At 48.3% G+C, this 25,872-nt stretch overlaps 1 protein-coding gene across 1 annotated transcript in view; it reads right to left on the bottom strand.

Annotated features, from left to right (window-relative positions):
• Positions 1-8,097: 8,097 nt before the first annotated feature.
• SYNPO2L (synaptopodin 2 like) overlaps positions 8,098-25,872 on the bottom strand; it is a 32,299-nt gene continuing 14,524 nt past the window's right edge. The window contains exons 3-4 of the mRNA XM_032191595.1: positions 23,136-23,797; positions 8,098-10,436 (exon numbers count right to left, since the gene is read on the bottom strand). Coding sequence (XP_032047486.1) covers positions 8,098-10,436; positions 23,136-23,797 — 3,001 coding nt within the window. The remainder of the gene's footprint in view (positions 10,437-23,135; positions 23,798-25,872) is intronic.

Below are 25,872 nucleotides of genomic sequence, written 5' to 3'. Positions count from 1 at the left end.
TAGCTCCTTTGTCTGTGAATAGGAAGTAGGGACCTACGGGCAATAAACTGCCTTTATGCCCTGCTTGGAATCAGGGCACGTATGGCCATCTCCTAGCCTAGAATTTGATGTGCTGATAATTGCTCAAAATCAGCAGCCCTTTGCCTCTCCTTTCTCAAAGGCATGAGATACAGTTGCCTCAGATTTAAGAAGTTTCTGCCTCCATTTTGGTAATCAACTAAGAATTAATGTGATTTATATTATGAGGTAGGAAGCTGAGAAGTGCAGCTACCATTATACAGCACCTTCCTGCAGTCACTGGAATGATGCTAAACTCTGCCTCCTCTCTACTTACTTCCAGCAGCTGTTTTCAGACCATTTTATAGCTGCAATATTATTTCTCCAGTCACCTCCAGCACCTTCATGAGCACAAATTACACCTTAGGTGAACAATCTGTGCTAGATGGATATCATAGGGAAACCTGTTGGGTTTTGAGGCGTGGTGTAGCTCTAGAAGATATTGTAGCAGGGAAATATGTGTTTATTCTTCCCTACCACACAGCATGACCTGTTGCTCCTCTGCTTCCTCCCATCCCAGTGGAGGGATGGTCCAGATGCACGCAGAAGAGCTGTGTAGGATGGAAGGAGAGGGCCTCAAGACTAGTGGGAGATCAATGGAAACCCTCTTAAAAAACTCCAGAGAGAGTAGGGAAAAGCAATAGGAGGGAGATGAAGGGAAGGTGTGCAGTGTCTGTGGATCTCAGACAGGATACAGGCAGGCATGCCCGGCAGAAAGGACTGGGCACTGATGGCAATTCGGGGTGAGATCCCTCCAGGAGACCAGATTCCTCTGAGGATCCCCATCCCAAAGAGTAAGAAACAAGTGGGGTTAAGGGAAGGCATGTATCCATACACAGGGTGCGGTGCGGGACCTAACGGCGCTATTGGTGTGTACTGCATGGAGCTGGAGCCTTGATCCCAGAGGGAATGTAAGAGAGGGTTTATTCTGTTAGTATGGCACCAGGATTTACAGGGTGATTTGGATAAAGCAGTCTTGTGTCTGACACTTAAGCACCAAGGCACATCTTTAACTGAGATTCCCACCTCCTACTCTAGCTTCAAATAAAATCGTATGGCTCCATTTTCAGTTGCCAGGCTGAGAACTAAATGCTGCTCATTCTCCTCTCTCTGCACAGTTTCCCTGAGAGATAGAAATACGTAGTTCACTAGTCTAGAAATGTCTTGGGCGTGCGTAGCAGAGATGGCACTTGTGCCCTGCCATGATGCCAGGTTCAGCAGCTCAGTGGCTTTTTGCATGGGTAGCGTTGTCCCAATCTGACAGCCCTGCCTTTGGTAATAGGATGAAAACAGCAGAGCTAAGAAGTAATGTAGGGCTCTTACTCTTATCTTGTAACCCACTCATGCTCAAGGCTCAGACTTGTAAATCATTACAAGACTTGGTTGTTGAGTTACTTTTTTTTTTTTTTCTTTTTTTCCCCTGGATTGTGGTGAGATATGGGGGCTAAATTCAGTCCTTGCTTGAGAGTGGAGCTTCCGATTAGGTCAGTGGTAATAGTACCTGTCCTGCCTTCAGGACATTTCAGCACTTCAGAGAGGAGTTTTTAATCACACAAGGGACTGTCTGTATTTCACTGTGACTACCTCCCTCTTTCCAAATATATGCTTTGCTTAAGTGGCTTTAAGAGCAGCTTGCACAAAGCTTTGCTTTGTCTGACCTGTATCTTCAAAAGTTGTTTATTTTTCTGCTGAATTCCCATGCACCTAATTTCAAACAGGCAACTTCTGGATGTTGATGTCTGTAAAATCATTCCAAGCGCAGCAGATGAGACCTGTCTTGTTCCATAGTGCTAGATGGCCATAAGTAGCAGCCAAGACAAAAGTCATCGGCAGGGCTGTCTCCTGAGCACATTTTGATCATGTGAAAAGCTGGCAAGCAGAGTCAGTCTGACAAAGAGTCTTCACCATTTTAGTTTTCCAAAGATATGGAGTTAAATATTGACCTTGCTCCCCTTTCTCTCTGGAGCCCAGGACTGTTATGTGCTGAAAAGATTCGTAAGCAGCAGATTTCAACACAATTTGATCTGTCCTGAAAAGAACATGCAAAGCTCTCGGGTTGGCTTTTGTGGGGGAGGTTGCTTTTCGTTTTGAAATACATATATATATATATATATATATAGATCTTTTAAAATATTTCGTATATGCCTAATCTTTTCCACTTCCACACAGACAGCAGGAAGAGTTGTCAGTAGCTTGTAGCAAAACAATAGGAGAAATAGTTAACTCCTGGCTCTCTCCTGCCATTAAATGGGCTTAGGTGATGATGATGCATTGGTCTGGGACAGAAAGATGTAGGATTTGATCACAGAGCTGTGTGTTGGAATAGCTGGGTACCCATGGTGTGTTACTTGCCGGCAGCCTGTTTGCCTGCATGCCCCACATGCTGCCACCCAGGAATCCCCTCCAAGCTGCAGCAAGCCTCCCACTGCCAAAACTGCCCGGCATGAGGCTGGTCTTCTCCTCTGGTATGTGGCATTAAGAAACACCATATGTGAATGCCAAAAGAGGTTGATTAGGAGGGAAGGATTCCCTAAGATTTTAAACCCTCCAGGTTTAACACCACATCAGGTGAATGCCAAAACTCCGGATAATTTAGAGAACAGTGGCAACATCTAGTGGCCATTGCAGCTATAGGTATGTAGTGCCTGGGAATATCCTTATTCTTCACACATGCCACATACCTGTCTGGCTTTGCACTTTGCTGGACACTTCTCCTTCCATCCAACAGAAGTCTTTGGGGGTAGGTACCCCCCCTAGGCACCTTACTATTTTATATTTTTAAAATTCTCTCTGAGGAGCACACTGGAGTCCATGTTCATCCCTAGCCTGCCACATAACTGTTCAGTAATCCTTTGGCTTTGCTTTGGGCCAGTAGTCTCGTGGCTGGCTCCCCCTCCACATTTGAAAGTCTGATTGTCTGATCCTTCTGACATGGTCTGTTGTGAAAAGAAATGACTCTCACTTGAGAAGGTTGTAGAGGTTAACACGGAATTTAATCAGAGCCCTGGACACAACAACTGTCCTGCAATGTGTCAAACCATCTGGAGTAGCTCATAATCCTACTATGTCAGCTTTATTAAGCAAAACAAGATGCAGCCCTAATCTGCAGCTTGTGCATCTGTAGTTTTATCTCTTTGGGAACTGCACTTCTGGTTGGACTTGAAGCTCAGGTTTGGCATCAGCAGACATTGCTACCCCTCTGCATTTTTTACTTTCCACAAATCAATCAGAAATAGGCTGGATAGTCCCAAAACCCACCTCCAGACACTGTGTAAGGGACACCTCCTAGCAGTTAATCTGAGAAACATCCCCAAAACGGTGCCTGGGCAAGTGTCCAGACTGCATTCTAATCCTACAGCTGACCCCAGCAGCTCCTGCAATGCTCAGGAATTGCTATCCGTGAGTGACATACATCTGGAAAAGTAACGCCTGCCAACACTCATCTGAAACTGAGCACAATGAACCTCTCAGGACCCAGGGCTAGAGCCTGAGGATGTAGTGGGATATATTTGTTTTTCTGATGGATTGGGTTTCCTGATTTCTCAGTACGTAAAGAATACAGTGAGTAGTAGTACGATGTGGGTTTGTATGTGGACTTAGTGGAGCAGACAACCTGTTGTTAATTCCAGATTTATAAGCAGGGGATGGCAGAGGAATCTTTTAACAGGGATTCAGGAGCTAACAAATGAGGATTTAGGCTAAGTCTGGAAAAGGTGACTAAATCAATTTTAGGTTGTGCTAGGTGTTTTGTCCCATCCCTTCACTGTTAAAATTTGGACCCATCTTTTGCTAGGACAGGGACTGTTATGACAGGGACAGCCTAGGACAAGAGCAGGTTGCTGGGCCAGATTTCACACTGACACGTCCTATCTGCACGATAACTGGGACAAGAAGAGGTGGTTGGGATAGATTTATAGCTGGCACCTCTGTAAATTCCTGTCTGGATTTTGTTCTGTTTTGGCCATAGCCACTGGGCTGGAGCAGAGCAGGGCTATGAATGGTTATGCTGAGGGTGAACAGGTACGGGCAGAGCTGATTGTAGCACCAGGCTGTGACACCGCCCCTAATGGAATTTCTTCTTTGCCCTATCAGTAAGTGAGTGGTTTATAACCCTTTACACCAAAATTTACATCTCACTTAATTTTTGATTGTTTTGCTTAGTTGTTTTTATTACCAGGACATCCCATCTTGGACTTTTGGACTCCTTATATTGCCTTGGCTTTAGCAGTAGTAATAGATTGTGGTGGTGGTGAACTGCATGTGATGTACACAGCAGTCCTTTCTTGGTGCTAAGCAAAGAAGGTGACAAGATGCCACGGGTAAAGTGCATATCACAAGTTTATTCTTCTGCACAAACAAATAGAAAGTGACTGTAAATTGCAAAAACGACAAAACAGAAAAGGAAAAAAGTATTTCCATAAACAGAGACGCCACCTCTGTTCTCCTTCTGGGGTCACATCTTCCACCAGAGCACTGCTGTGAGGCTCCCATCTTCAGAGCACCGACAAGTCTCCTCTAAGAAGAGGGTCTGGTAGAGTGTGCTGGATGGTAGCAGAAAGGGAGTGAATTCTGTCAGAGGAACAATTTTGGGTTATTCTGTGCTGCATCTGGTGAACAGTGACTCGTCACACCAGTCTCTTCCAAGATTCTTCCTCTCAGCTGCTGCAGGAACTTGAGGTTATCTCTGGCAAGTGTTGCCATACATTCAGAGGGAAGGGAAGCCAAGATAACCCCCCAGGATTGCCATAGCTGCAATGTAGAACCAGCAGCATGCTAGAGAGGAGGCCGTATTAAATCAGAGCCCATGTAGACGTCTTCAAATGCTTACCTAAGGGATACTGGGGGTTGGCCTACCACTGCAGCTCATAACTTAGCAGGTGGGAGCTAAAACTTGTCCACCAACTGTTTACATGTGTGCTTGTTCAACAGCTGAGGAATTGGGAATTTGGAGAGGCTCAAGACAATCTTAGATGGTTCAACAGTATTCCTTGTAACCTCAACCGTGACCTTTCTAACAGGCAGCCACATTATTTTCATGAGCAGACACTAGCAGAGCTGCACAAAGCCAGCAGTTGTGCAAGTTTCTTCCCTATAGCTTAGCAGATGCATCTCAGTATTAGTTCTCATCTCATGCTACTTGCAGCCACAGGCCTTATTTGGGATACTCCACAAGCACTGTAGGCCTCATCTGCAGCACCCTCTGCTTCTGCAGAGCCCATTCTGTCCTCAGCACAGGACCCAGAAAAGACTGGGAGAGGCCGATGCCATCAAACTAGCGTTCCTTCCAAACCTAGCTTTGAACCAAGGATGGTAGAGGTGAAATGCAGGATCCCCCGCCTCCCGATTCTTTTCCTTGCTCTGATGTTTAGCATTAATTCTCCTATCAGACCTAACATTTTTTCATCTCCTGCCCACTACATTATCAGAAATTATGGGCCAAATCCAGTTATTGCACTCAGGTCCTGCCATGTAACATTCCACAGTGTTTGGCCGTCATTGTTTGACTTGCATCAGTGTCTCCTAGAGATCTGGAGCAGCACCACCCAAATACAGGCTAGATGCAACCTCCTGAACGTACTAAAAACAGACTTCTCTCTCTTTTATTTTATTTTTTATTTATTTATTTTTTAATTCCCAGTGGCAGAATAAATTCCTGAGACACTCAGGTCCTGAATGCACTTGATTTTTAGGTCCGTGAGGGACAGGAACACTGGAGTAAGATTCAGACTTTCTGAGGTTATTTCTTCACTGCAGAATTATCCTGAACACCCTTTCTCTGGTCCACGTAACCCCTCTCTACACCTGAGTTCAGTGATGCTTTCAGCCTGGGCAAACTGGTCTGTCAGTGCCAGCCAGCCAGCACTCCACAAGCACTCCACAGACAAAACTTTTGCAGCACTACCAGTCCTTCAGTTCCTCCCCACAGGTTAATTAGAAAAATGGAAGACTCCTTCTTCTTTCTGTGGGAAGAATTACAGACATTTATCTTGCTAGAGCACATGGCAATATGTGCAGCAACAATGGCAATACAGTGCAGCACAGGATGAGTGAGAAAGCAATCATCCAAGTCAGGTTTTGTAGCGTGGCTGCTCCCTCTCACAGTGAAGTGGATTCTGGTGATCTGAGTTAACTCTGCAGTGATGACGTCTCCTAAGACCTCCCCTCTAGGGCTTTCCAGGAACATGGACCGTCACCTCATCATTTGAGGTTGACTGCTCCTCTGTCATACAACCAGGTGCAGCACCTCCCCTTTTCTTATTAACTCAGGGCATGCCCTAAGTTTTTTTCTCCAGCCTCTCCCATGGCTGATAGCCTTCCGAGAGAGGTGTCACTGCTGTCCTCCTCCCTGCCCAGCACGCTCATCCTACATTCCAGGGCTCCCAGCAATGTGCACTGCAAACACAGGCCTGCAGAGCGAGGCCAGCCAGACACAGAGGATTCAAAGGGACCTGGCAGGATTGTGTATCACTTTTCCTTTTCTCTCATTCCCTCCCTCTCAGGCTTGTCCAGGACTAGAGTTGCTAGCCGGGTTCTCCAGCCCACTTTGTGAGGCTGCCACAGAAGGGGGAGCAAGGGCAGAAAAACAAATGTCAGGGGGTTGTGCAGACTGGAGTGTAGGTGATGGGCACACACACATGCACAGGCCCTACTGATATCCTGAATTCTTTCCTGGGAGAGGGAATGCTTTCTTCTTGTATACTTTTGGTGTAGGGATTAGGTCTGAGGCTAGCCTGGGGCAATCAAAGAATAACCAGTCCTACTTCCCCCACACTGCCAGCAAACTGAGCTCTGTATGTGTGTGTCAGAGAATGCTGATCCTCTGGGACTCTCAGAGCACTTCAGTTTTTATCAATCAGTCTTGTGGATACTTAAATCATTTAGCATGCAATTCCATTTGTAATTCTGTTCCCCTGTACTCCACTCTCCTGCTGAGACTCTCTGTAACAGGGGCTCCATTTTCCAGCTCAACAGAGAATTTTCAGGAAGTTTTATGTCAAGACCCATTTCCAATCTCACCACTCTTCTGTCCAATAAAGAAAAAGCTGAAATGCAAACGCTTATTCAATCCTGCCTCCTTTTAAAGCCAACTTTACCTTCTCCCACGCAATCCTTCTTTATACTTACAGCATCTGTATCCTGTTCCAGTGAGACTAATGCTGCAGGGACTGCTTGGAGCTAACCAGCCACTGCCTGAGCTTAGCTTTGCCCTTTGTGTATCTCCAAAAATTGATAGCTCCTGCTGTGGGGAACTTGTAGTAGCCCCACCAAGTCCATTCAACACCTCTCTGGCAACCTGCTCCCAGACCTGATGGCTGAGTTTCGTACCAGCTGGGATGACTGCTTCGTTCAGTCCCTGCCTGGCGACCAGAGGAACAGGCACACATCGCCATCCTCCTGTGCAGGACACACTGCCTACCTGTGCACGTGCGAACCTCCCCACTCTGCTCTCTTGCCTCCTTTCCCATGGAGGGAAATCTGGCAGAAGTGTCCATGGCAGAGCCCTACTTCTCCTTCCTCTCCCTGCTAACTGCTGCTGTGTGTGTAGGGGTGTTCCTATGTATGGCCTCACAGGCTCTCAAAAAAGCAGTCTGGTGGGGAAGGTAGGACTTCTGTTTTGTAATCCTGTCTCCAACCCGTCCTTCCTGGAAGGCTCTTGTCCGCCAAGGCCCCTCCATTCAGGGTTGGCTCCAAAGACCTTGGGAGGAAACCACTGCATGTCCTCGTTGAGACCACACCTGCCATTCACCCTCTCCAGACACGGGTTTTGCTGGTGCAGTTGAGTTCCCAGTCCCTGTGTACCACACGTGCCCTCTCTCCACATTCTTCCTCCATCTGTAGCCACAGCCGTAAGCCTTGCCATGAAGCTGCCCATCTGAGACCAAGGGGAGGTTGGGGGAGAGGGTGGTGCAAGAGGGGAGCAATTTTTTTTTTCTCTTTTCTTCATTTTACATCACTCACCCCAATGTACTGAGCTGACATGAAAGACAAAACGAGCACTATCTCTGCGGGGCCGTGGATGGGATGGTAGCGGCACCTGCCTCAGTGGTGGCCAAAGCTCGGCCGCCACACGTTGGCCTGCATCCCCGTTCTGGCCGCTGAGAATTTGGGCCTGGCCACCTGAAACCGAGAGGCTGAGGCAGGGTTTGGGGAAGGCCCCAGGCTCGCCTGAACAAGCTCAGGGGAACTCTGGTATGGCTTAGGGGACTGGCTGAGCTCCACCTGGAAGGGCGCTGGGGTAGCGGGGGCAGAGGAGGCCATTTCTGTTCTCCACACGGGCTCATCCAGCGTGGTGGCCGAGCGGGGCACGAGCACGGTGGGTGCCATGCTGCCTGAGGCCGGCGCGGGAGCCGGGGTGGAGAAGCGACGAATCTCCTGGGCCTTGGCTGTTTTCACCGGGACCTGCTTGGCCGCGGGGAAGGACGAGCCGGGCTGCGGGGCTGCCTGAGCAGGAGGCTCCTGCGTGCTGGGGCTTGGGGGATCTCCAAAACAGAACATGGCTGACTTGAGTTGGTAGGGCTGATGGCGCATGAAATCGATGACCTTGAGCCCTGATTTCTGGCCAGGTGCCTTTTTCACTTTGCTCTCTGCTTTGCTAGCCTGAGACTTGCTGGCAGCCAGAGGATAGAAAGGGGAATGCATCGGGTTGTAAGCTATCGGAGGGGGGGCCCGGATGTTGGGTGAATATTTCCAGGACGAAGGTAGAGAAGGGGAAGGAGAAGGGGTCCTGGGCTTGGACTCTGGCTTTGGCGTTGTCTCCACCACAAATTTGTCCATGCGGCTCTGGCGTTTGGCAAAGAGCTCTGCCCCCTTGCCCTTAAGCTGAGGCATGTCATGGGCCCCATTTACCAGTCCAGCATCTTGCTGCTGAGGCTTCGGAGCCACTGGAGGTGGGGTTTTGAACTTGCGGCCAGAGGACTGCATGAAGTTGCAGGCCTCGGCACCCAGGCTGAGGAAGTCCTCTTCTGGCCCAGACTCAAAGCCTGCTCCGGGCTGGTCACCTTTTGGCTTCTCATCCAGGTTCTGCACCAGAGACAGGAGCTCGGGGTTGGGTGAGTTCTTCTTCTTCTCCTCAATCTTACTGAACATGGGTTTCTTGTTGCCCCGCCGGCGGGCCTCCTGCAGGATGCCTGTGCGGGGAGCCGGCACGGCGATCCTCTGCTCCCTGGAGGTGAGGGGCTCGGAAGGAGGCCGTGGCGTCGCCGGTGAGGTGGCAGGAGGAGGCTGCGCTGGCAGCGGGGAGCTGCTCACCATGTGCTGCGGTGGCACTGGGCTGATATACAAAGACGAGGAGGCTGTTCCAGGGGCTCGTGGCTGGGCCGCTGCAGAGGCCACCTCCCCTCCTGGCTTTGAGGGAGTTGACAGAAATATGGAGGCAGTGGATGTCCGGGCAGTGTTGGTGGAAGGCTTAGCCTCTGGAGCGCTTCCTCCCGCTCTAGGCTGTGATTCTACTGGTGGCGTTGGCCTTCCTGGTGCGGGAATATACAGAGATGTGGAGGAGCTCACTGCACCGCGGTGTGCCGGCACTGCAGCACTGGCAGGTGATCCTGGAGCCTGAGGCGAGAAAGGGGGAACCGCCGTGCTTTGCCCACCCAGGCTTTCAGCAGGCTTTTTGGGTGCAGATGGCCTGAAGATGACAGAGGATGTCGCTGGGCGTTGGCCAGAAAAGCCAGGGGTGAAGGGCCGTGCAGATCTGTTGAACATACTGGCCGTGCTTGCAGAGAAGGGGTCGGGGGTGCCGGGGGCCGGCTGGAAGACAGTGGGGCTGGAGGGAGCCAGGAGCGGAGCGGGCAGGGTGGCTGGCTGCTTGCTGGGCACTGGCACACCTTCCAGGTGGATGCTGAGGGGCACGCTGCTTGTCTTCTGGGGCACAGGCATCTCTCCATTCAGCATGCCCGGCTGCGGCTGCACAGCTGGGGTGAGCTGGGGGCTCTTCTCTGCAGGGACTTTCTCTACTGTGTACTTCCCAGCACGTTCCCTCTGCTGCTCAAATAAGCGGGCTCCTTTACCCGAGGCCTCACTCAAACCTTTTTGCTTCTCGTCTTTCTGCTCAGAGTCTGACTTGGACTTTTCAATGTCCAGGTAAGTGTTGTCCCAGTCTGAGTTATTCGTTAAGCTTCGGGCATCAGAGAAACCTTCCTCGTCAAATTCAGACTCACTGGTTGGAAAAACTCCGTCTTCCTCCTCGTAGGAGCGGTCTTCGTCGACACTACCAAAGCTTACCAGTGTGTACTTCTTGGCCCTCTGCCTGCGCTTCTTGAACATCAACACCCCCTTGGAGTGGGGGTTTGGTGCATCTGTCAGCAGGGAGGCAATGGTTCTGCACTTGGTTTTGGCTTCTTTCACGTTCTTCTCTTGGATGCTCTCGTGGCGGTGGAGCTCTGCAAGAGACAAAGAGAGGCAAGCTCAGAGCTCAGCAAAAGGCTGGACGGACAGAGATGGAGAGCGATACGGCTGTAGGTATTCGAGTGCTCATACAATAAGGCACACTGTCACCCCCCTGCCCTTCCTTTTCTTTCCAACCTTTGCTGATAGTATCTTTAAGACCTACTGATACAAACCCATGTTCAGTTTTCTCTTTCCCTGCAAACACAGTCAAAAACGTTCATACAGGTGAACTCTCCTTACTCCAAAGATTATGGAGTCACAAAGAGCTCAAGAGGGACAATCGGGGCCTGAGCCCTGCAGTGACTATCTTGCAGCAGTACTGTGTGTAGGGCTGTTTGCTGCTCCCTGCAGCGGCCTCACAGCAGCAGGAGGCAGGTTTTCACCCTTGCTGTAGTCCCTTGCCTGTGCCCCATGCCCAGCAAGGAAACAGAGCATTTGCTCCCAAGCAAGAATCCCAGACCTCCATGACCGATCAGCCAGGCCAAAAGGAATCCACTTACACAGGCTTGCCTGGAAAAGCCAACACCTGTTGGGACACTGGCATGAAAGGGCGGGATAATCATTTTCCACCTGCTCTGCCAGTCCAATGGACACTAAAGCCCCAGGGAGGAACGCTGAGTTCTCTGCCCGGCATGCAGGGAAGTTGGGGTGAGCAAGATTCAACACAAAACCAAACTCAGCTGCCCTACGGAAAGCAGGGACTTGCCTAGAATTGGTGTTCAAGTGAGAGAAATTTGCACTACACTTGCCCTGAAAAAAATTATGCCCTGTTGAAGGTGGGGGGAAGAGAGGACAGGACAGGATAGGACAGGACAGGAGAGCTGCAGGCAGTGCTAGTGGATGGTGTTAGGTCAAGAAAGGATGGAAGCTGCTCAGTCCTCTTTGAATCTCATTTCGTTTCATCACAAAGCATCCATTCAATGGGGACCAGCTAATGTGGCAGTTATTTGCACTGGGGACAGCAGGGGAGAGGGAGCTAGGAAGGACACCAGCTTTCCTGGGGGCTGCAGATGTCCCCTAAAACCCGGCTAGGCTGCACAGTTGTGGCAGATGTCATTGTTCCGTACTGCACCAGTTTAACCACAGCAGAAATAGCCTCCCTCTCTTACCCCATGCTAAAAATAAGGAGTTGGTCTGCAGAGCAGTCATTCTTCCACAAAGCTTAAGATAAAGACAAAGAAAGACTCGTCTCAAGGTCTGCAGCAATTCCAGAGCACATGCTGCTGCCTTATGATGTCAGCAAGGGGACTTCTCTGGTTTGAAATCACCTTACTTGGGTGCTCAGTCTGTCTGCTCTTCCCCTTTGCACCCAGAAAACAAGAAAAAGCAAAATCAGTGCTGACCTGAAAAAATGGCCCACCATTTGTATTTACACTTGGAGAGTGAAAGCTGTCTTCAAAAGTTTCCTTACATCCCAAATTTAAGCTGAACCAAGACGAATTTAGCGTTCAGGATTTTGTGGAGATGCAGTGCTCTTCAGCACAGTTGAGAACTTGCTCTCAAAGATCTGCTGCCCATGATGGAAACGAGTTCCAGTCCCTGAAGGTCTGTCCACTCCACCTAGAAGTCTGCATGCCTGTGTCTGGGGGTTTTCACAGTGGAGGAAGTAAGAGAGATTTCTTTCTTTCTACGAGGATGCAGTAACTACACCTCACCAGGCTCCTATTTTGCTTCTAAATTTACAAGGAGGAAGAGCATCACTACAGAATCTACATCAAGTCCAGACTATGTCAACTCTGCGTGAGTGACTCAGAGGAGGATTTCTGGCATCAGGAGCTAACATTCAGGGAGCTACACCATCCAAAGGGAGCGTCTGGGCAGCCCTTCTGGCAGCAGAGCACCATGAAAGGGCCCAGCTCTAGCAAATGTAGTTAGAGAAAATAGAACAGTAGACGGTCTTGGTTATGCCTCAACCAATTCTTGGGCCAGGCCCAGCACTAATGTCCACGTGCAGCTTCCTTAGCAAGTTGTTCTGAACTACTCTGTGCTCTGAAGCAGCTGGAAACTGAGGCCCTCTGGGACCTGCAGCTTGCCTCTCTGTTCTGTTCTTCCTACATCCTTTCTTATAAAGGCTAAAGCACATAACAAATTACACCCATTCTCCCAACAGAAAAAATGATCATGGTATTCAATGTACAATCTCCCACAATGGTTTAAGAAAAACAGGAAAAGAGAAATTGTCCCAAAATGACTTGCTGAAGAAAAAGGATGAGAGTGAAAGCAGAATAGGGAAATGAACTGGGAAAAGGGAGGAGTGGAAACAGAAAAGGGGAAGAGAGGAGAAGAAAGTGAGAAGAGAAGAGAAGAGAAGAGAAGAGAAGAGAAGAGAAGAGAAGAGAAGAGAAGAGAAGAGAAGAGAAGAGAAGAGAAGAGAAGAGAAGAGAAGAGAAGAGAAGAGAAGAGAAGAGAAGAGAAGAGAAGAGAAGAGAAGAGACGAGAAGAGAAAGGAAAAGAGAAAGGAAAAGAGAAAGGAAAAGAGAAAGGAAAAGAGAAAGGAAAAGAGAAAGGAAAAGGAAAAGGAAAAGGAAAAGGAAAAGGAAAAGGAAAAGGAAAAGGAAAAGGAAAAGAGAAAAAGAAAAAGAAAAAGAAAAAAGAAAAAGAAAAAGAAAAAGAAAAAGAAAAAGAAAAAGAAAAAGAAAAAGAAAAAGAAAAAGAAAAAGAAAAAGAAAAAGAAAAAGAAAAAGAAAAAGAAAAAGAAAAAGAAAAAGAAAAAGAAAGGAAAGAGGAGACATCTGTACCTGCATAAGGCTGATCCAAGCTTGAGAAGGCAGAGTCCAGACCTGGAGAGCTGGGCATGTCACAAAGCCCGTTTAATTCACAACTCCCCATAAACAGAGAGAGGCAATGAGAGAGAAGCAAAGCAGTTCCCTGCTGGAGCAGAACCAAAACTCTGAGGTGTCCAAGCCCTTTGCTATCAGCTTCACAAGCCTTTTAAAGCCTCTCTTTTGTCTCATAGGCATTGCTGCCTAAAGCCATGAGGTCACTTGGTCTATTTTTGCCTTCTTAGCTTCATCACTGAGCAGTGTGATGGACATTGTCACCTGGCACTTAAACAGCCTCCTTCTTTCCCCCACTCCCTGGGAGGAGAAACTCTTCTCTTTTTTTTCTTAAAATAAATTAAAATAAATCTCTACTCTTACTGCTTCAGTGGTGCAAGCTTCAGGTTAGCAGCTGTGTTTCTAAGCAGCGCCTCAATGTCCTGCAAGCAGACAAGGCTAACACAGTGCTCATGTCCAGCGTGGCAAGGCAGGGAAACCCAGCCAAGTGGAAAGCAGCTTTCCTTCTCTGAAACCCTCAGAGAGCACCCAGCTCCAGGCAAACACAAAGAACAAAAGAGGTTGGAGGAGAGGTTTTCTTTTCCTATGTATATCAATTGTGTTTCATGTCTGAGGAGTACCCGTCCATGGCACTGATTCCTGTTGTGTGGCAGGACTGAGGAATATTTAATGGAGGAGCATTAGGATCCTCAGTGCCTGTAGTGGAGTGTTTTAGTTGAATAAAAGTGGCAAAGACTGTTGCCTACAATAATGAAGAGTGTGGCTGTGCCCAGGGAGGGCGACAGAGGGTTTGGAGGCCAAGGAGTGCTTTTTGGCAGCACCACGCAGCGCTCCAGCACTGGAGACTGAGCGGTGATGAGAGATGAGTTGATGACAATAAGGACTGGGGTGGACAAAGAGGAAGGGAACAAAGGGTGCTGGGAGCCTACACATCTCCACAGCTGTGGCCCTGTGAGCTGCTCAGCATCTCCCGTGCTTTGGCTAGGCCTTGTCCTACTGCCTCTTCCTGTACACGAGCAGTAGGGCCTGGGAGCGAATCCCGGAGCTGCAGCTGTGGGACACTGCCCTGTGATCCTCCCATACAGCGGGCATACAGCCCTAGCAGTACCTTAGCCCAGGACTTGAGCACACCATCTCAGGTGTTAGTGAGTCTACAAAAAGGAAGGTCTGACCATGCCTCCTAAAATCCATTGACCATTGCTGAATGCCAAGAAATCCAATTTCCGCAGGCAGTGTTGCTGTAGGAGAGGCCTGACAGGCCTCGTACAGAGGTTTTTACAGCAAGAGCAATGAAAGCAGCTCAGTCACTTCTTCCCTGATTAATACTTACACATACAGGGATACAGGCTCTTTGAAAAAGCCTTGTCAGATCTGATACATGCAGTATGCAATTGGAAATGAAAATATAGCTCTGCAGTGCTGAAAAAATCTCTAATAAGAACATTCAAATGGAATGGATAAGAGAGTAAAGAGAAGGGTTATAAAACTCTTACATTCTGCTGGTATGGTGGACAATTTCTATAGAAAAATTTTTGCTAATTTGTAGAGCACTCAAATTTTGTTCCTATTAAATTCTGCTGGAGTAATACACACACACACACACAAATCATCAGGCAAAGCCTTCAAAGACTTTTCTATGTACTGATTTAACTAAATTTACTTGGAGTTGAATAAATTAAGCTACTAATTACAGTAAAGAGAAGTGCAAAAACTTTTGAAGATTAGGACTCACTACAAGAAAGCATTGTAATGTATACTCAATGTAATGTATACTCATTGTAATACTCATTGTAATGTATACTCAAGAAAACTACTGAACAAGCAGGCTTACACAATGTCAGATACTGTTCATGTTCACTGAATGAAGGAAATAAAGCTGGTAAATTTTATTACTAAAGACCAAATTCTAGAAAAGCCAATACCACAGAAAATAAGCATGTTGCTAATTTCAGATATAAAAAACCTATTCCTGTGTGATGAAATACTATTTTGTCTACTATTTTTTCATATGGGATCAACTTCAATTTTGTTTTTCCAGCTATTTATGTTGGGCAAGGTCATTTTTCCATGGCTAATGTTGCAAATATCTCAGTAAGTCATTAGAGGATATAGACATCTCATGCTCTTCATATCTGGAGTCCTTTCAAAATAAGATTTGAATAGGTTATATTGGCCTTCCAAGTATTTCCCTGTCGAAAGCCAGCCTTTCAAGCTACAACTAATGTTTGAATTGCAGAATATGGCAGAGGACTATATATTCATTTACTCAAAAGAAGCGTTGTAACTCTTGGGACAGAAAACTTATTTCTCATTCTTGGATGTTTGCACACTTCCGTCACACAAGCTGTGCATGATATACATGTAAAAGATGAATACTGGCTTTGCCTCCAGTTTAGCATGGTACAGACAAATGCTGTGGTCATACTGAAGTCTGCAATGCTTAAGCATGTAGCTAGAGTTAAAAGTACAGGTAAGTACTTGTGAAACCAGTGCAGTTTCTTAAATGGCTACTGATTTTAAGAGTTACTAGTGAGACACTGCCCCACTACAATCTGCTGGTGCTAGAAAGACAGAAATCAAGCTTCGTAACAGAGGAATCAATAGCCGTAAGAAAAAATGCGCTCAGTCCCTTAGTAGATTTTTGACCATTCTTTGCCATTCCTTCACTCCCACACTGCTACTGAAGAACCCTGCTAGGCTAAGAAGATTCAGAGACACTGCTATGCATGGCAGCGATTCGTCTCTGTGTTAGTCTCATGGTATCCTGCTTGTTCACTCAAAAAAATCTCCTTCAGTTGATTGAGTTTGACTTTTTTTCCTGAGCTGGAGGGAAATGAGTCTTCAGAGCAAAAGGCAGCACACATGGCTGGCTTCCCTCTCACACCTGGGCCCTGGATATTCCCTACACAGCCTTCTACAGCAAAACTGCCAAAGGAGAGCTTTCTTTTTGCCAGGACAGCAAGTTGAAAGTAGTAGTGAATCTGTCCTTTGCATTTTTAGCCTGATCTCCTAAGAAGGGTTTATGTGGTCACACTGCAGGTTTTGTGTTGTTGTTTTCATCTCTGTTTTTTGATTTATGTGATTCACCCTAGACGCTTATGAGCTCATTTGTTAATTTCAGTCTGAAGTCACAAAGATACGAAGCCTCCTATGAGTTACATGAAAATAGGTGACTAGGCAGAGGAGATAGACCCCACCATAGGAAGCAGAAAGCCGGAGTGTGGTCTTCATTAGGCACCAAAAACTGAAGATCACACAGAAAAGATTGCAAGTTCCCATTTTGAATATGAGAAGCATCAGGCAGGTTTGCATTTAGTAGACATGAGAGAATGAGATATCAAATATGAGACATAAATTAAAAGGACACCAGGATCTGTTCATTCTGCTGCTCACAGGTTTGCCTGCTGTCTGACAGCAGGCTAGTACTTATTCATCTTCCCTTTGTCCTTCAGTGTTTCCAGCATCCACTCTCTGATAATACAGGCAAGCATATGTTCACCATCTGGGTCTGCGCACTTGATTAGTCCTGTAGCACTTGTCATATATTTTGTTATCTAATTGATTTTAGTCCCTTTCTGTGCCCTGTCAAGCTCCCACCTCATTCTAAAATCCAGCCTTCCACAAGACAACTGTACGTACTTGCCATGCTTTATGTCATCTGCTGATTAACACGCTGCAATCTCACTGAATCCTCAGGCCATCCATTAAAAATGGTATTACTGCCATTTGCTGTTACTGCTTGCTAGGTACAACACACTCAAGAGAAGCAACGATATTTAAAAAGATTCACTAGGAAGAATTTGCAGTTGAAAAAGCAGATATGAAGACAAAGGTGGTGGACCTGGGAACACTTCTGAGCTTCTCAGTCCAGATAACCCACCTCCCTCCCCCTGTTCCCCACACACCTGGGTTTCTGTGGGAAGAAAGACCAGAGAAAAGCTGCAAGGTGTCCAAGCCAGGTCCCAGTTCTGAGTAACAGCAGTTTAGGGGCTCTGGGGTGCCCCTCAGCACACGCTGCCTGGTCTGTCTGGGTGCAGCCAGAGGACAAGATCCACTGGCAGAAGAGAGGAGGGTTGGGATTTTTAATCATCTGTCTTTTTGCCAGTCATATAACATTGAGGTGGAGAGGACATTTGATTGACATACGTTAGTGTTTAAAGCTCCATGGATGAAAATATAGAGGTAGTCCCACTGGATTCAGAAGCCTAGTGAAACACCACTACCAACGTAGCCAGTTAGCTACCCTGACATCATGAGCCATTAATAGGTACGTTTTCTGCTCTATACTTAGCCAATTGTGTAGTCACCTTACAGTAGTCCCTTCTCTCCCATATTTCTCTAGTTGGAAAAGTCATGTAGAACCATATCAGGTATCTTGCAGAAGTCAACATACACTGTGTCCACCTTCGTTTTTCAGCCACAAAGTATGTTGCCTTACTGAGCAGGTCACTGATTGGGGTTTTTGTTGGTTTTAGTCCATGTTTTTTTTTACTGATCATTTTGTTTCTCACAAAGTGTGCTCAACAGAACTGCTTCATTCACCTCACTGAAGCTAAATTTTTTTTACTTTTTTATTTTTTGGTCATCTCCAGAGCCCATGCCTGTAAGAAGGGTGCTATTCTTGGTCTCCTTTTCCGAGTCCCTTCCCCTTATCCCAGGGTATTAACAAAGACCTGGGGGTTGTTCCAATACAATTTTCACTAAGTCCTTACATTTCACCTGTACAGAGGATGTGATTCAGCCTTGTCCTTTTCAGTATACTCAGTGTGTCAAGATATGCCAAATCTTCTCCCCCTCATTCCTGCTCCTCTTTCTTGTATACTGAGAGCCAGATCCTTGGTTAACATGAGCAGTAGATACGCTGATGACAGCTTTACAGATTTCGCAACAAACAGATCTCCCTTCCTGCGATGGATTTAAGGGAAACTGCCGAATTATATTTGTCAGGTTCACAGCTTTCTCCTTCCTACTATAATTTTCTCTCACTCTTGTTGAGCAATGACCTATTGCTTAATTACCCCTTGTCAAAGTCCTTTTATGCCTCACCCTTTAATGCTTCTCCCTCCCCCATCACTATCATTTTTTCTCATTTCAGTGTTGTCTCTGAGTGTCTTTGCCTACTTGTCCCAACCTTTTCAGCAAGTCCCATATCACTTTCAGACCTGATCGAAACAAAATTAGACAGGGAGAGGAATTCTTGTTGCTTGTTTGCATTACAATTTCTTTCAACTCAGCTCTGAAAATCCCAGAACCCAGAAATTTTCAGGCAATCTCTGCTCAAGCAACTAATACATCAGTCTGAAAATATCACCTCTGTGCTTTCGGTAGAAAACATAATATACTCAAGCCTAAAACTATATGGAGAGGGCTCCAGATGCACACTTAATGTCACTGCTGTCTTCTTTAATACAAGCATTCCAAGCTGCAGAGAATTCAAAACCGACTGTTAATACTAAGTGGTAGATTCATAAGCAAAGGCAGAAAGGCATGCAGCTAGATTGCATACACCAGCGTATGTGAACTGATTTCCCAAGTGTAGGCAATTTCTAGTTCAATGCATGCTGAAGTGAGGTCAGACTCTCCATCCGTGATTCAACCACAGAGGCTGTTCTTGTTTTCCTAGGGGCTGGCTGCTTACTGAGTAGCAAGGACCAAGGGTTATTCAGCACTGAATACTGCATACTGCAAGCAACAGGCTTCCAGCCAGATCAATAGTTCAATTTTAATCTCCTGATCTGAGCAGAATGTTTTTCTGTTCTACTTTTATGCAGGTAGAATGGGGATCTTTTTGGTCTTCTAGATTGCAGTGAATTGCAAAACCATGAAGCTAGCCTACCAACGATGCAGTTATTAGTCACAGTTGTCAAAGGTGAAAGGCAAGTAGAAAACGTGGTGCAGTAAGTTCAAACTGCCATTCAGATACTTTATCTTTTTCGCAGCTCCTGTGGCCTGTGTGCATTGTAATCGGCTGGTAGTTGGCTTGTTACTCACACACTCTGCAGAGAAATGTGTCTGTGCTGTTAGAAGAGGTAATCTGTGTGACCCTCCAATGAATAGCTCACTTATTTATAAGCATCCTATCTCTGCAAGTGATGCTGCCATACATCCGATTTGAACAAGAAGGATTTCCTTTTCTGATATGGAATGTAGTAACTTTGATGAATGTGTACCCACAGCCAGGCCCTTATAAAGCAGAAGAGGAAATTTCCCCACCCATTTTTCCCTCCCTTTCCTTGCCGTACATGGCAAGACTCTTGAGTCCTAGGAACTAAAAATAGTCCAGTGGATAAGTTTAAATTGAGATATTTTGAAGCACTTCTTGCACTGACACAAATTCCTACAGTGTGATAGCAAGTTAGGACGAGACCACTGTCCTGGTATGCCTGTCTTCTGCCAGCAATAGGTATTGCCAGGTGGGAGAAAACCTGAGCCCATTGCAGACGACTGCAGATGATTGGGGATGGGGGTGAAAATACAGTGCACCTCGAGGAGCACAGGTGGATAAGGAGAGGAGGTCCTGCCTACAGAAGGATCCCAAGCCTCTGAGTGGGGGGTGAGCATTTGTGCAGAGGGGGACACTGCAGGAGCTGTTGGGAACCAAGGGCCTTCACTAGCAATTGCTTGTAATGTCTGTAGTGTGAATCTCCATGCCACAACTCACTGCTTTTTGCTGACCTTCATGAGCTCAATCAGATTCCCACCACTTAGGTGTGCAGCTCCCCACACTGCCCCACTAGTCAGCATCAGCAATGCTCCAAGTGGGTTTGAGCAGGCACATTAGAAACGTGCATCCTGTGGGAAGCTGGGATGATGCAGGTGCTTATCGCACACAATGGAAAAAAATGAGTCAACAAAAATGTGCCAATTGTGAGAGGGCAGGAATGTTGGAGAGAGGCAGGCCTGCACCTCACTGCACAGGCTGTTGCCTGAAAGAGCTCTGAGCCCTTGCACCCTTTCCAGGGTAGGAGAGCCCCAGCACAGCAGCTGCCTACACACAAGGCATCCTAAGGTGGCACCATCAGCTGCTGTCCCCTCCTCTCTGAGCTTCTTTTGTTCCATCCCATCCACTGCCAAATCCTCTTTCGCTGTCTGTTCTCACCACCACACCGTGCTCCCAGGGTCAAACCCTGGGCTCGTGTGAGTGAGCGAGCTCCGTGTGCTCCTGTGGCACTGCGGCCAGAGCAGGTGTCAGACAGCAGTGTCACCTCCGGCAATGGCCACATGATTTATATCCTCTTAGCAAAAGCAGGGAAAGCAACTGGAGTTGTCAAAAGTTGGTGGATTTGATGAAAAAGATGTGTACTGGAGAACTGTCAGTCAGACACAAATTAACAGAAAAGGAATCAGTAAGAATCAGGCCGTAAAAGACTGATCGTCCTTTATAGTGAAGGCAGGAAAAAGAATGAGAGGAACATGGGGGGCATTTTGTAGTTTGACTAATGTTCTTGAGGACAGTAGGCAATCAGCCCAGATAAGAAATTTACCTCTAATTCTGTTTGCCTGAGGTGCAGGGACAGGTAGGAATGGGAGAATGTAGTTCAGGAATGACAATGAGAGGTTAAAGAGAGTGAATACAAAGGACAAGAGAAATACCCCCAGCATTGGAGAGAACATCCCAGCAGGCAGAGAAAGCTGCAGGAGTACATCATAGAAAGAAAAGGGTGAGGAACCAGTTAACACTCCCAACAAACAAACAAACAAGAGGAGTTACTCATAGTGTGGTGCAGTGGTGGGAGCCATGACAAAGAGGTCAGGGCAAGGCAAGGAGGGTGTGCTGCGCAGGAGCACTGGGATATTTAGAGAGGTGGTGCTCCAAAAGGCAGACATCTGATTTGGTGCCAGAATGGTTCTCACCTGTCTACTGCGTCTACATCAGGTCCTAGGCTCCTATGACCAATTGTCCAAGTCAACTACCTTACTTGACTCAGTTTTTAAAAACTTATTTAGCTTCTGAACCATGAGCTTGGCTTTGCATTCCTGCTTAGCAAAACCCAGGAGCCCTCCAATCCCAAGCACGCTGTTGTGCTTTGGGTACTGCTAAGGAGGGGCAGAGAAACAGAGCTTTAAACTCCTCTGGCTCCGCGTGAGCCTGGCACAACCATAGGAGCTGAACCATTGCGTGTCCCAGCACCCTTGCAAGGCCAATTTCTGGCAACATGTGCAGTGCTGGGAACCTCTGGTACCAGGCAGCCTCCCCCCAGGAGCCAGCGCAGCTCCATGGTCCTGCACCCTCCTGGGTTCATTGCAGGTGTAGGTGCTCCTCAGCTCTGCTCCCCACATAACGAACACCTCCCATCCTCCTTCCCTCCTTGCTTCCATCCTTCCTAGAGTTACTGGCTGCTGATCATTTTTGTTTTTTTATTGGGTACCGTGCCCCAGCACAATCAGGACATCGAGTTTTGCCTTCATCATTCCTGCCAAGATTCCTAACCCAAGAAAAGGCCAAGCTGGCCATGTGAACTGCCATCCACGGCAGAGCAGCTCTTACATAAGGACACCCATGGCCAAACCTAATCCAGAAGGGGGGGGTGAGGGGTGGAGGGGTAATAGGAGAATAAAATATTAGCGTGGTGTGTAATGCTTCTAGGAACCCTACCTCTAGCTGGCAATAGAGTTGCATCACCTTCTGCCATGGGGTATTATTTTGCCATCAGAAATGCTCTGCATTAAATACGTGGCTTTCCTGGGAGCCTTCTGCGCTGACGCTATCCATGGAAATAGGCCTTGATGTAAAGCAATTGCTTATCCACTGCTGGGACTATCAGGTGGCAGGGAGCAGCTGAACATGCCTTTCTCACCATTCACCTCATGCTTGTACATTATTCAAAGGGGGAAAAAATAGCTTCATCCTCACAGAGGCTGAAATCACTGCTTTCTTTGCTCTCCCAAGGAAAGGGACTGCTAAAGACTAGAAAGAAATCCCGCAAGGCACCAAGTTGGTTGCAGTGCCTAGCAGGGCCTGATGCAAGGCACCCAGCTGAGTCCGTGCCCTCAGTACAGGGCAGAGCAGGAGGCCAGCACCCTGCCTGAAGGATGCAGCCTGGGTATGAAAGTTACCTCTAAAGGACCAAGAAAAAGAGCAGGGAGTGGCTTACCAACTGCCTTACAATATTAGCTGGTCTGGGGAAAAGATGCCTTGCACTTGGAGCAGAGAACAAGAAGTGAGAAGCTGGGTGGTTTATCTGAATCAGCCTGATAACTTTCATAAGCTTCCCAATCTGTCCCTCAGTTAAGTCAGATGTTTGAAAGCTGCTTTATTTCTAGGCTCAGAGAAGTCCATTAGCCACTCATACTGGGCACTGAGATACTCCTATGAAAAAAGCTATTGAGTACTTTTTATCTAATATTATTGGGTAATCATAATCAAAAGCAATAATATTCGACTTCACAACTGTGAAGTCAAATAACATCTTACCTTGCCTTCGTGTTTAGGTTTAAAATACAACGTGTAGCAGAAACCAGGAAAGATATCCACAGTTAAGGTCACTTCAGGCCTATCACCCAAGTACTACATGACATTCTTCAGTGCTTTATCCCACCTGGAAGGGTCTCGACTTCCTACAAGGACCCGTTGGAATTAACTGACTGACCAGCTCCCCCCTGCCCTTGTGGGTACCCCTCTAGAAAGGCATCAGCTCTACCAGGGCTCACTGCACAGTTGTGTGGCTGCAGCTCCTACAAGTGACTCCTGCACCCCCGGCCCCTTCTCTTATCTGTTGCTTGGGACACCTTGGGGGATCTAGACCCTGGTGCCAAAGCTGCAACAGGAGGCCCGTCTGCACAGGGCTGACTCGACTCTTGCTTCTTCCCAAGCTGAGGAGCTAACCCACTTGCCATTTGCAGGCGTGAGGCTTTGGAAAGGAGCTCAAGCACGGGAAGAGGACGTGGGGCAGTGGCAGGGCGCAGAGGACTTACTGGCCTGCTTGGCTTTCTCCGCGTACGTGGTGGTCAGGTCTTCATCCACTGGGTGCTCCACGGGCCCCACCATGGGGATGAGGTGGCGCTCCGCTCGGATGGCCTTGGTGGCGTGGGGCAGGAGCATCGCCTCCGGGGAAGGCTCCCGGCCCTCGGCTGAGGGCGGCCGCAGCGCTCCATCGCTCTCCGAGAACGGCGTGTCCGTGCGGCTGCCGGGCGGGCAGGCGATCTCCCTCTTGGCCACCCCGCCGGAGCTGGCCACCTCGGCTTCCCCCTGCGCGGCGGCCTCCGGCGTGCTCTCGTAGCCACTCTGCTCAGACAGGGACACCTCGTCCTGGGGCACGTCTGCCTTGCTGTTGGTGCTGCCAGGCGGGGAGCGCGGGCTCTTCTTGCGGGCCCGGCGGTGCTTCTCCTGGGCCACATTGTCGGCGTCGCTGTCGGTCTCACCGTAGTAGGCCTCGCTGTCGGGCGGGGAGGTGAGGCTGTCCAGGTGCCGCGGTGCCCTCCGGGGCTGCGAGGGCTGCGTGGTGGCCGGGGCTCCTGCTGGCCCGGAGCTCAGCAGCTGCGCTGGGGGGCTGAGCGGGGACGGCGGGGAGAGCACTCGCTGCCCCGGGGAAGGGGAGCGCTGCAGCCGAGGGCCCGTCTGGTCCCCACCAACTATCCTGCAGGAGAAGGAAAAGCAGTGAGCGAGGTGGGGGGAGCTGGAAGAAAACCCTGCCATGAGGAGAGAGCACATTGGAAAGGGAGGGCTAAGGGCTGAGCTGGTGTTTCAGGTGTCTTCCACATGGTACAGATTGATACCTGCAGGGCAGGCACATGTCTGACATCAGCTACTTGCTCTCATCCTGATTTTCTGCTTCATGACCTCTTTGAAAACCAGGTGTTAAACACTCGGAAATCAGAACATCCTGAAAGCATAAAAATCTACCCAGCTTGCTTAATCAGCTCCCAGGCATTTCTCCATGGGAGGTAGGTTCCTGCCCAGCACACAGTCCTCAGCACAGCTGGCCGTGCCCGCTCAGCCTGCCGGGCAGGGCTGCGAGGTGGTGCCCTGGCCATAATGCAGCTCCCCAGCTGCTCCTGCAGCTGGAACTGCATCTTAGAGCTGCGCCAGCTCTGCACACCAGGGCATCCTCCAAAACACTCCAGTAGTTTAGTTATGTGAAGGAAGAAGGTGCTGTTTGCTTGCCCAGCCTTCTAGATGGGAGCAAATAGCAAATACTTCTATGAAAAGGAGCCAAGCACCCTGCGGAGGCAGGACCATGCTGGTGAGAAAGGTCAGATGTGTGGCCAGCTCGCTGCGGGGCTGCTTCACAAGCTAGCTGCCAGTGTCTGGTTTTGACGCCTGCGTTGCAGACATGCCAGCCCAGTCCGTGCTGGCATTTGCCTTTGGCTTAGACATAGCAAGCTCCAAGCTGTGAGTCAGCTGGGAGGATGGCTGGGGTAGGAGCAGGACAGACTGGGGCAGTCAGTCCGACTGCTGACTGCCAGAGGGAGAACTGGCTCTGCTGGTGGGAAACCAGTCAGCTCTGTCCTCCCTCTCCTCAGGAGCAAGCCCAGAGTTCAAAGGCAGTTTGATTCTGGACCCCAGAGATGGGGCGGGGAAAATCTTCCTGCCCTTGCCAGAGTCACCAGGGCTTGTTGGATTTATAAGGGAGCCTCACACATTTGCCTTTTGAGCATGCATACATGGAAGCCAGGTAGAGTATCAACTCTGTAAAGCTGTGGAGTTCATGACTTGAATCCCAGTTCTTTTTTATCTAGCCTCTGAACTGTGAAAAATTTGTATCAAGTATAGGCCTTGTTGGAAGTGAAGGGTGGGACAATTTCTCTGTTTATTTTTTTTTAATAATATTTGTATTATGAACTCTTACTGGGGAGCAAACACAAACCTCCCTAAGCAATACGAATAAGTCCTTCCTCTTCTTTAAACATTTGATCAAATAGCTGAAAATCATTGCTGCTTCTAAGCCAATTTCTGTGGTTCTGCACTGTCCGTTCAGGTCACAATCTTTCTGTTTCTCTCTTCACACACATCCCACACCAACAGCCCTGCATGCTGCAGTCATCCAGCCACCTCTCCTCTCTGAAAATAACTAATTGGTGTTTTCCTTGGGAATGTAGATGTAGAGTGAGAATAGCACTGTGATGAGGAAGCACTATTTGATGATTCCCCAGTACCCCAGAAGGAAGCCAACTTCATTGACTAGCTATGTTATCCCCAAGCCATCTGGTGTTGGCTCCCCAAGGGCTGATCCGTGCACCCCGCGAGAAGCCTGCCTTTGTCACTTGGCTAATTCAAAGAGGGCTGATTTTGGCCCAGAGGAATTTGCTGGGGCACCTGTGACTGCAGATGGACCCCAGTGGGGTGAGATAAGGCCTCGGCAAGGAGCCAGGCGCTATTCCAGCCACCTTGCTCAGGGCTCACTCATCACACTTAATCACAGCAGCACAGGGAGAGCGCATCAGAAGGCACCGTTGCCTTCCCAGAAGCCAAGGGAAGGAGCCTACATGTTCTAGTTTTCCTTCCTTCCCTGAGCACTGCCCACCTTCGCCCCCAGTTTACAGATGCCAGCACGCAGGGTGGCTGTCCCTCCCCTCTGCCTCCTCAGGGCTGCGGAAAATCCCATTTCTCAAACGCCTTCAACAGGGCCTTATTTCCTGAGGGCAGCTTCTGACTGGGCAGTGGTGTGCACTAGCTGGGACCTCACACAGCTTTGCTCCCTTCATCTTTATC

Source organism: Aythya fuligula, chromosome 7 (genome assembly GCF_009819795.1).
Source record: "Aythya fuligula isolate bAytFul2 chromosome 7, bAytFul2.pri, whole genome shotgun sequence".
Taxonomy (NCBI): Eukaryota; Metazoa; Chordata; class Aves; order Anseriformes; family Anatidae; genus Aythya; species Aythya fuligula.
This window is presented reverse-complemented; position numbering and strand designations above follow the sequence as displayed.